This window comes from Delphinapterus leucas, chromosome 2 (genome assembly GCF_059928025.1).
Source record: "Delphinapterus leucas isolate spDelLeu-1000000601 "Yukka" chromosome 2, BTC_Dleu_Yukka2, whole genome shotgun sequence".
Classification (NCBI taxonomy): domain Eukaryota; kingdom Metazoa; phylum Chordata; class Mammalia; order Artiodactyla; family Monodontidae; genus Delphinapterus; species Delphinapterus leucas.
The window spans coordinates 85,183,112-85,194,745 of record NC_143130.1 but is presented as its reverse complement, the minus strand read 5'-3'; the positions used below and the strand labels follow the sequence as shown (position 1 = coordinate 85,194,745).

At 41.1% G+C, this 11,634-nt stretch overlaps 1 protein-coding gene across 1 annotated transcript in view; it reads right to left on the bottom strand.

Annotated features, from left to right (window-relative positions):
- The window catches only part of LOC111177621 (RNA polymerase-associated protein LEO1-like), a 32,848-nt gene that overhangs the window by 16,954 nt on the left and 4,260 nt on the right, over positions 1–11,634 (bottom strand). Inside the window, exons 3-9 of the mRNA XM_022579504.2 lie at positions 11,216–11,361; positions 10,379–10,463; positions 9,211–9,305; positions 8,496–8,630; positions 7,859–7,994; positions 6,413–6,554; positions 4,279–4,355 (exon numbers count right to left, since the gene is read on the bottom strand). Of these exons, the coding sequence (XP_022435212.1) occupies positions 4,300–4,355; positions 6,413–6,554; positions 7,859–7,994; positions 8,496–8,630; positions 9,211–9,305; positions 10,379–10,463; positions 11,216–11,361 (795 nt within the window). The 3' untranslated portion in view covers positions 4,279–4,299. The remainder of the gene's footprint in view (positions 1–4,278; positions 4,356–6,412; positions 6,555–7,858; positions 7,995–8,495; positions 8,631–9,210; positions 9,306–10,378; positions 10,464–11,215; positions 11,362–11,634) is intronic.

Sequence of the window (11,634 nt, the reverse complement as noted above, 5' to 3'; positions counted from 1 at the left end):
TTTCTACAGACTATCAATATGTTTTAAGTGCTGCAAAGCGATTAATAGGCCTAAAATTTTTCTGTCAGATATTGTAGTCCACTCAGAGGGTTAGGTTTAAGAACAGAGTCTGGGTGCTTCTTGGTGGCTGTGTATAGCAATTTTTAGGAGTTTAAATTTCACCTTAACTCACAAAAGAAAAAATGTCTTTGATTCAGTTGTTTAAACTTTTTAGATCTGTCTGCTTAAGAATTGTAAAACAAAAATTGTGAAAAAAATTGCATGCATACATGTGCATTTACACACACACATAGCATAAAAACCTTTGTAATTTTGAATAAATGCCCACATTTTTTTTCACTCTTTTGGATGAATTATATTTGGTTTTAGTTATGTTTAAAAGCTTGAAAATTACCTTTATAACAGTGCATCATTCTTTGTCACATGAAATTGGGCATTTAAATACATTTTTTAACTCTAAAATGCTATAAATGCTTTATTTTTTCAATTTTTATAAATATAAAAACTGAACTTTATAATACTGATACTTAAATATTACAAAATATTAATATTATTGGCTCTTATTAGCACAGTGAAAGTTCTTTTGAAAAATATGGACTATAGACATTTAGAATTTACCACTTCATATTGGAATAAATAATTTCACTAAAGTTTATCAAATATACTGTAGACTTGGACTTTTTGGAAAATCCATTTAGTGCCTATGTTCTAAAGTTCATTCCTTACACACCTCTTAAGAACAAGTTTATTAATTTCCCTGAGTTATTCTTTCCTACCCTATTAAGTTAAACCATATAAAACTGTCAATACGTGACCATTTATACCCATAAAAATAGTAAGTTCATACGGTTCAATCTCATACCATCAGTACTCCGTCTGGTCTGTCCATAAAATCAAATTGAAAAAAAAAAAAAAAAAAAGGGCTTCCCTGGTGGCACAGTGGTTGAGAGTCCGCCTGCAAAAGCAGGGGACACGGGTTCGTGTTCCGGTCCGGGAAGATCCCACATGCTGCAGAGCGGCTGGGCCCGTGAGCCATGGCCGCTAAGCCTGTGCGTCTGCAACGGGAGAGGCCACAACAGTGAGAGGCCCGCATACCGCAAAAAAAAAAAAAAAAAAATCGAGTTTTTTTTTAAAAATTGACAAATACGAAGAAACAGGGACCTATGATACAGTGCGTTCTGGGCCTGATGGGAGCCAATCCAGCTATTAAACTAGAGATTATTTTTGCAGTAAAACAAAGACATCTCTCATCAGTCACCTATATCCACCAACCAAAAGAAAATCAGCGCAACGTGTAATGGGTTTGAGGAAACTTTTAGGGATAAACATCAAATAATTGAATTTTGAAACTTAAGCAATAACGAAATTCCCCTTGAATCTTTAGTGTTGGCTGGCCTTCCAAGGATGGCTGTCGGGCTTATGTTCACATATGGGAAGGCTTGATGCCTGTTGGAGGCTCGGGTGCTTGGGTTGTCAGGTAACTCCAGCTCCTGTGAGTCTGAGTGGATGTGGTGCCAGGAGCTGTGGCTGTGGGAGACAGTGCCCTCATGCTCAGCCCAGTGGCACCCTTCTCCAAGCACCAAACAATGAGAGGGTCCAAAATCCCCAAACATCTTTTGGCCTTCAAATATTAAGCTTTCCACCTTGTCTACAAGGGTTGAGGGCCTCTAGGCTCGGCCCAACTGCCCTGTTGCTGAAGTAGCAGAGCCTCAAGGCCAGCCCTTATAAAGAACAGCTGACCTAATCTACAGATTTAATGTGATCCCTATCAAATTACCCATGACATTTTTCACAGAACTAGAACAAATAATCCTGAAATTTATATGAAACCATAAAAGACCCATAATTGCCAAAGCAGTCCTGAGGGAAAAGAACAAAGCAGAAGGCATAACCCTCCCAGGCTTCAGACAATACTGCAAAGCTACAGTAATCAAAACAGTGTGGTACTGGCACAAAAACAGACATACATATCAGTGGAACAGAATAGAGAGCCCAGGAAAAAACCTACACACCTATGGTCAATTAGTCTTTGACAAAATAGGCAAGAATATAAAATGGGAAAAAGATGGTCTCTTCAACAAGTGGTTCTGGGAAAGTTGGACAGCTGCATGTAAATCAATGAAGTTAAAACACACCCACACACCATGCACAAAAATAAACTCAAAATGGCTTAAAGACTTAAACATAAGATATGACACCATAAAACTCCTAGAAGAGAACACAGGCAAAACATTCTCTGACAAAAATCATACCAATGTTTTCTTAGGTCAGTCTCCCAGGGCAAGAGAAATTAAAAACAAAAATACACAAATGGGACCTAGTCAAACTTAAAGCTTTTGCACAGGAAAGGAAACCATAAACGAAACAAAAAAGCCTACGGGCTGGGAGAAAATGTTTGCAAATGATGTGACCAACAAGGGCTTAATTTCCAAAATATACAAACAGCTCATACAACTCAACAACAACAACAAAAAAACACAACCCAATCGAAAAGTGGGCAGAAGACCTAAATAGACATTTCTCCAAAGAAGACATACAGATGGCCAATAGGCACATGAAAAGATGCTCAAAATCACTAATTATTAGAGAAATGCAAGTCAAAACTACAGTGAGGTACCACATCACACCAGTCAGAATGCCCATCATTAAAAAGTCTACAAACAGCAAAGGCTGGAAAGGGTGTGGAGAAAAGGGAACCCTCCTACACTGTTGGTGGGAAAGTAAACTGGTGCAGCCACTATGGAAAACAGTATGGAGTTTCCTCAAAAAACTAAAAATAGAGTTGATGTATGATCCAGCAATCTCACTCCTGGGCATATACCCAGATGAAACTAATTCGAAAAGATACATGCACCCCTATGTTCATAGCAGCACTATTCACAATAGCCAAGACATGGAAAAACCTAAATGAATGAATGGATAAAGAAGATATACAATGGAATATTAGCCATCAGGAAGAATGAAATAATGCCATTTGCAGCTCAACAGACTTGAGGTTGCCAAGGGGTTTGGAGGGATAGGAAAGGGAAGGAATGGGAGTTTGGGATTAGCAGAGGCAAACTATTATATATAGGATGGATAAAAAACAAGATCCTACTGTATAGCACAGAGAATTATATTCAATATCCTGTGACAAACCATAATGGAAAAGAATGTGAAAAAGTATATATATACATATGTATAAGTGAGTCACTTTGCTGTACATAAAAAATTAACACAACATTGTATATCAACTTTACTTCAATAAAATTAAAAAAAAAAAGAATAGCTGACTTTATGATTGAACTGTGCTAGTACTTCTCAGCATTCTGGATGAGTCTCTAAATGGCCTTTCTGGAGCGGGTGCTAATTATGTCTCTGTTTACTGCACAACTATGAAATTATACTTTAAAAATATAAAAGGGAGGGAAATATAATGTATATCCAGGTTTTCTGCGTGGTAAGATGATGGGCCATTTCCTTTTCTTTGACCATTTCTATTTAACAAAAGACTTCTAAAAAAATGTATCTAATTAGTATTCAACTCTCAGAGGTAGAGGAATGTAAACATTAAATCATGAAGAATTTACATGGTCAAGTCCAAATCCCATCAAGTTGAGCAAACTGACTTCAGAGAAGTTGAATAACTTCCCCAAGATAATATCATTGGCTTGTTCATTCAATAAATAATTTTTATGCACCTATTATGTTCCAGCTACTGCACCAGTCACAAAGCTAGAAGTCAAATCTAGTGTTTTGTTTCCCACTGCTCTTTTTTCTCTAAACCTTTTGGTGACCATTTCTCTCAGATATTTTGGGTGTCTTTCTCCATAAGGTCACTAATGTAATCTGTTCAGCAGTGTGACTGCTGTGCAAATAAGTTCCTGACTCTTGTCTCAAAAATGTTTTTGTTTTTAACTTAAGAAAAAGCTTTGGACAGAGGTCTTAAGTTCTAACTCAGCTTCCATGTCTGTAAAATGAGAATAACAGCAGCTGCCCTTTGAGTTGTTCTGAGGATTAGAACTGGTAAGGTCCATGCAGCACTTGGCAAAGCACCGCGTCTCCAGCGAGCCCTCCCGTGCTGTACCTGCTCGGACAAGGAAACCCAAGACCCAGAGCAGACAGTTACCAAAATAAACTTCTCATTTGGGAAGAATGTATTTTCTAAAGTCACAGACTTGCTTCTGAACATTTTTTAACCACAACTCGGATTATGCAAAAGCAACTCAATTCCTCCCTTCAATCAAAACAAGTCATTTCATCATTGTTTTAAAACAAACAGTTGAAAACCATACTTACAGCAAGCACGCATTTCATGCTTCAGTCATCCTCTTCTTCTTCGCCGCCTGCTTTCCTCTTTCTGGAGGGTTCACCTCCTGAACAGATATGAGAGAGAAGGTGTAAAATTTAATACTGAACGTTTCTGGAAATTTTGTCTTGAGTAGTTCTGAGCTGATGGGGGAGCTAGCCCTTCTTAGAACCCTACCCACCAGCGGCGACCTTGTCCACAAACACTGTCTCTACAGGTCAGACAAGGGGAGCACGGGCTTCCCTGGGCAGCAGTCAGGGCTCAGGGACACCTCACTCTATCCTGACGGGGATTCTGCTCATTATTACTTGAAATACATACCTCTGCTTCCTCAGTACTTCACTTTCTCTATCTAAAATTCAGTATTTTAAAGCCTGTCAATTTTTTTAGAAGGACTGCTTGTGTTTTATGTGCTTTTTTAGTATGCTTTCCAAGTTTTAAATATATTTTTTTCACATGAAAAATTAGTGCTTCCATTACACAGTAAGGCCGATTTCTATTACTGAGATGTTTCCTCTGATCTGTAACTCCAAACCCATAGCGGAGCATGTTAAGTGTTCAGAAAACAATGGATGAATGACTATGGCACAATGGCAACAACATAGCGATTTGCTTGGGTAATTAAGACTCACATTTTCTTTGCACTTGTGCTCTTGTAAGTGGAAAAGGAAATAATTAAAGGAAAATAATTTTAACAACATGGAAACGAACTAACCCTCCACTATTATCATACCCATGATGAAGGCGAGAGGCCCCTTGCTCTACTGTACTCAGCTACTTCTAACTCTCTGGTCGAGCCCTGGGGTCTCAGCCATGTGTCTTTTCTCACAGCCCTCTCCATCCTCTGGCATGTCCACCCTAACGCTCTTCCTTCAGCAACCAGCAAGACGGCACCTGCTCTGGGCAGTCTCCCACCGCGCACAGGTGTCAGGCCCTCCTCTGGGCCACGTCTAGGCTTATTACTGCATTCATCTCACTGAGTTACAGGGAGGTGTGTAGACATCTGTCTGTGCTCCAGGGCTGTGAGTTCCTCTTCATTCCAGGAGTTGACTTGTGGCTACAGGGCAAACCCCTTCAGACTGAATAAATTTGGTTTCACCCCATCACTGGTGAGCTTCTTTGCTCTCAGCGATCTTTGAGCCTTATCTTCATCTGGTCCCTCATCACTCTCTGAAGAACAGATTCTGGCCCTCTCCTCTGAAAGCAAAGGACTTTAGATATGGGATTGACCTTCAAAGATGAAGACCCATTTATTCCTGAATTTTTCTACTCTTGAATATTGCTACTTCCCACCATATATTTCCCTTGAGGAGCCAACAATTTTTTAAAGTTTTCATAAAGAAGTATGTACAGCTTTCAAACATGCTTAAATGACTTAGATTGGAGAGGTTTTTCCTTCGGAGAGATTGTCTGATCATTTTTAAATACCCGAGGGGATTCGTGCACACATTTTTTAAAAAATTTATTTTATTTATTTCTTATTTTTGGCTGCATTGGGTCTTCGTAGATGCACACAGGCCTTCTCTAGTTGTGGCGAGCAAGGGCTACTCTTCGGTGTGGTGCACAGGCTTCTCATTGCGGTGGCTTCTCTTGTTGTGGAGCATGGGCTCTAGGCACACGGGCTTCACTAGTTGTGACATGCGGGCTCAGGAGTTGTGGCACGCAGGCTCAGTAGTTGTGGTTCCCAGGCTCTAGAGCGCAGGCTCAGTAGTTGTGGCGCACGAGCTTAGTTGCTCCGCAGCGTGTGGGATCTTCCCAGACCAGGGCTCAAACCTGTGTCCCCTGCATTGGCAGGCAGATTCTTAACCACTGCGCCACCAGGGAAGCCCCACATTTTTTAAAACTACAAAGTTTAAACACTGGGTCCCTATACAAGCAGGAGAACTGCCTGTTACACATTTTCCTCCATAAGGACAAAATTATTTAATTGATTTTCTTTATTATGGGAGTGCCTTATTTTCCCAGCTAAGCTTTTGTGTGGCAAAGTGGTCCTAGGGAAAACAAAATAAAAGGCCTTGGTACTGTTGTCCTAAGTGAATAACAGCAAGACAGTAAGAGCCCACCAGAGCACAATCGCTCCCACGGCCCTGAGATGGTGAAGCGTGACCTCCTCTCCCTACTCACCTCGGCCATGGTTCTTGCTGGCTTCACCCTCCTCACCACTGCTGGGGCCCTGGTAGGGGGCACTCGGCCCCCGCTGGTTCTGCTTTTCCCACAGATGGATGGTCTCCTGGTGAGCAGAAGCCCTCAAACGTTCTTCTTCTTTCTGTAAAGAAGCAAATAAATTACTGAACTTTAAAACAAAAAATGAACTCACTTAGTGCCCCCTTGAAACTACTTTACTGTAAAGAACACGTAAATGCCTCGCCCAGGACAACACCAGTTCCTATGTCCTCAGGGTACAGTTCTCTCCATTTTACACCTCTGTTACCACACATGGTCATCATCTTGTGCAGTTCGAAGGCGTGAAGACAACACAGGGTGAAGAGGCAAAGGCTCCCTCCCTCACACCAACCGCCCCATCAGAAGTGGCACCGGCACAGCCTTGGGAGATGCAGCGTCCCCTGTGCTGCCAGGCAGAGCCCAGAGTGCGGCGACCAGCCTGAGGAACCTCGTTCATGCCCAGTGGACGCCTGAGGGAGGCGGGTTCTCTTCACCCCTGAGACAGACACCCGACTTGCCCAGGCTCCACCAAACTACCATGGTGCCCACATATTCCAGTCTGGGGCCCTCAACCCAGAGAGCTCCCCACAGCTCCTGATGGCAGGATGGGGAGGTTCTGGTGGGGAGGGTCCCTGAGCCCCAAAGCAGAGCCTTCATTCCCTTCCATCTGCCTGGCTTCTTCTACACACTGGGGTTCACTAGGCAGAGCCAGTGTCAACTGAGTCAGGAATGTCCTCATGACCTTCCCACATCACCTCCTATCTGGTTAACACAGTTTAATGATGTACATCAAGGGTTATATTTTTATATAAAGATTTTTAAAAATTAATTAATTTATTTTTGACTACATTGGGTCTTTGTTGCTACACGTGGGCTTTCTCTAGTTGCGACAAGCAGGGGCTACTCTTCGTTGCGGTGTACAGGCTTCTCATTGCGGTGGCTTCTCTTCTTGCACAGCATGGGCTCTAGGTGCGTGGGCTTCAGTAGTTGTGGCTCGTGGGCTCTAGAGTGCAGGCTCAGTAGTTGTGGCCCACGGGCTTAGTTGTTCCGCGGTATGTGGGATCTCCCCGGACCAGGGGTCGAACCCGTGTCCGCTGCACTGGCAGGCAGATTCTTAACCACTGCGCCACCAGGGAAGCCCGGGTTATATTTTTAAATTACTAGTTTCCCTCTGAAATCTCATAGATTGGAGAGAGAACACCCAAGGGTCCGGATTGCTGTATCTCACCATCAGCCATTGACTATGACAATTACTGTGGTTAACCACATGCTTAGAAGGTTAAGCAGACTCCCTGATAACCACAAGAAATAAAACAGCTGTGACAATAAGAAATGATGAATTAACATTCTGGAAAGCACAGTTCTTAATACCCCAGACAATCCCAGGATAAATCTCAGCCAACATACCTTAACCATCTCTGTGCACTGGCATTCAGGATCACGACCAGCCATTGGTAAGATTCTAATCTTCTGTGTCCTCGAGCATCTATTAGCAAGTAGCAGGGTCATCTTTCTAAGTGTGGCACAGTCTGTAGCATGAGGTCTGCAGGAAACAGAAAAAAACGTCTCACTGTTTACAAAGAATATTTGGAGGCAATCATACCAACAGCAAACACAGTTGCGGACAATGACACACCAGCCCCTGCGGCAGCCCCTTCCTCTGGCGCATGCGCACACCAAGAGCATGCTCGCGATCGGCAGGCTTCCCAGGTAAACGTCCCTGAAGGGAAGGGACACGCTGACCAGCAGAGCAGCACAGACAGTCCAGGCCTCTTACCAGGTGCGTCAATCAATGTGAGTTAATAACCGGTCTTCTGGTTTGTACGGCGGGCTCATGTTGGTTTCCATAGCGTGAACTGGCTCCCTGAGGGACAGCAACTTGTTGCAAAGGTGAAAAATAGCATGGGAACCAAACCACGGGCCTTGGTGAGCTGCACCTCAAAATCAGGTCAATCAGGACTGAGGCGGGCTTTGTGCACAGCCAACCTCTCTGCCCTGTTGCTCTTTAACTGCCAAGTAGCTGTGGGTCGCTATGAATAGTTACCTGAAGGTGAGTTTGGACTTAAAGATGGCTTGTCCCTGCAGACCAGTGTCTTCCCTAATGAACAGCTGGTTGTGATTGCCCTGCATCGGGGCCTTGTAAACATCAAACACCTCATTGCCTAAATGCAGGGACAGGCTGGAAACAAGAAATAGTTCAGTTACTAGCGTGGATATTTAACAAATCCTACAGCTTCCATTCTACCCTGTTAGCTGTCCTTAAAATGCTGTGGAACTGCAGGATCCTGTCCCCATAGTGAATTCATAAGAAAAACAAAGAAAAGATACTGGAAACAACTAACCTAACCTTTCAAAGTACAAGGTGGTAAAATCCATCTTCCTTTCAACTTCAAATATAATTGTTTTTATCATTTTCCCAATCTCTACCATTTCATTAGTAAAATAGAAACCATTTTTGCAAACATACCAATTTATAATGTCCAATTATCACAAATGGGCACTAAGATTAGGCTTTCATCTCAATAAGGTAAATACTGTGAATTTGATCACATCTTGGGTCTGTGACTAGAGTATCCCAGTGCTGCACTGTGATCTTAACCTTATTTATTTCTCCCAGGTTTCCCAGATAATGCCAGAGGCCTAGATCTTGTTGATTCTTTAATGAAAGATGATCCCAAAATACGGTCCTACGCAGAAAACTTCATTCATCCCAGGCCTCCCTCTGGGCATTTCCATACTCTTCAGGCATTTATGCTCACCTTCCATCGGACCACTTGACTATCCGAGCATTGCTTTCTTTAATTTCATTTCCTTCTTTGTCCCGGCGTATCCTCCATCGTATAGTATTTTCTATCTGTTTCAAAACACAGAGGCATCAGAAAACCCGTGTTACTAACTGCATGCTCTTTTTTCCTCAAGTGACCTGTAATCATGTGCCAAGAATTCATAAATGGTAAGAGAATAAGCTCACCGCAAAATAGCTGATTAGACAACATGGAAACCTTCCTGCTACAGATACCTAGAGATACTGGTTGAACTCAACAGACATTTTGTTTTAATCTTCTCTGAGCTCCAGTTCATGGCAGTGGAAGCAAAAACTTCGGGGCCATATGAGGTAGGCGGTTACAACTGAGATCTCTGTCTATTGCAGCTCAACTTGAAGGCTATGAACCCAGAGAAAGAAGGACTAAAAAAGGACCCATTCGCCTAGTAAGATAGGGAAGCTCTGAGTATTAATTTTAAAAAGAATATACAATTAAGTAATAAACAACAGATTAAAACCTGAGACTTTTGCTTTACCCTACCCTTATGGTGGGGAACTCCAAATTACAAAAGTAGCATAAAAATGGATCCTGCCACGGCTACCACTGCGGCCTCAGGCAGAAGCTCATTCAAAACCCGGTTAAAGGCAACGCCATCCCTGTGAGAGCAATGGTAGGGTTTTGCCATCCAGGCCTTCTCGAGGGAGACCACCTAATGACAAGGCCTATTTTCTGTGCATAACCTGAATTTCCATAAAGAGTCTGAGATACTCTTATTGTGGGAAGCTGCTTGGATCTATCCACAATAAAATGTGAAGGCAGTTCAGTATACCTAGCTACGTTATTATTTATCCTGAAGGAAATAGCTAACAATTTTCAAGAATTTTTATCTTTACTTCTGTCGAAAAATTACAACCGCAAAAGAAAGGTTAAAATAGTGACAATTCTACAAGGATTTTTTAAAAAGAATATATACCTTCTCCTCTAAAAATATTCTGAAAAGATATTTAATTCCTTGTTCTAAGCAGTTATTTGTACATTGTTTATGACAATAAACATAAAGATCATTTTATAAGCTGGTCTCAAATTGTTACCCCTTTGTTTTACTTTATAAAAGGAAAAACTCAAAAAAAAACAAACACAGGAATAAAGTGTGAAATGGTACCTTTAATTTTAACCTGGTTCTATCTTCTTCATCAAGCACTTCCTCATCTTCAAATTCATCTTCATAATACTGAGGATCAAAAGGCCTAAAAGTTGTTTTTTAATGTAGTATTAGCCATCTTTAGTACTGAATATAATTAATGTATAAAATAATAATCTTTACAACATGCACTAATATGTTAAAAAAATCACAGTAGACAAATAACTTCATGTAAAACTTCAAAAAGTATGCAAATTACTGTACTTCCTTGAAATTTGATTTTAAAACATATTACCTGAAATAAAATCCAAACGTGACTAATAGTTCAAAGTTTTTAAATTATATTTTTGTTCTGTGACGTATGTCCTCTAAAGTATAGGTGACACATGATCTCTTTTCATATTTTTTAAGAAAAGTGTCATGTTTAATTGCATAAGAGCTTGCAATAGTGCACCATCGTGAATAATACCCATCAACACTATTTTGTTGTCTAAAATTGTGGTCGTTTCTAGATTCACAAAGGCTTTTGCATTGAACATTTGTGATTTCTCTAGAAAACTTTCTCATTTTCCAATTTTTCAGCTTTATGATAGTGAAAAATACCTTCATCAGCTATGTCTGCTCATTTATAAGAAAGTGCCAAAGTGCTAGAAGAATTATTAGCATTAAAACTTTCTCACACCAGTAATTCATCATTTTCTACCACAGCACATTCTAAATTTATTTTTTCAGAGTTACATGAGAAATCTCCCACCTCTGTGATTAGCCAACTCTTTATAAATAAGAAAAACATTTACATTCCACATGTTTTTACTCAGTATCTTGGGGAAAAAAAAAACCTTTAATCAGTTCTCTTACTTGGGTTCTATGCTGAGAAATTTGGGTAGTTTAACAAGGTACAATTCATTTCCTAAATCACAGTTGACGCTGGGAATTTCTACTTCTATTTTGGTTTCAGAAATTGGCTCTTCCTCCTGCTGGTCCTGAGGCACTCCACGTCCATCCTAAGAGAGAATCAGAATGTGAGAGCCTGAGTTGACATTAGAAATGCTCTAGCTCTCCTTCTGCACTAGGCAGATGCAGGTGTGACCAGAAGTAAACCTGGACACTCCTTCAGAGATAAAGCAGTTGGCAACCCCTCCAGGCCTCTCCTTAAAATTTCATCCTCTCCCCACCCCCCAAAAAAAACCACCATGCAAAACAAGACCTGTTAGCCTGCATTACCAGAAAAAATGTTGACATATCTAGCTTGCTTAAGATATTTAGCAACAGATGTC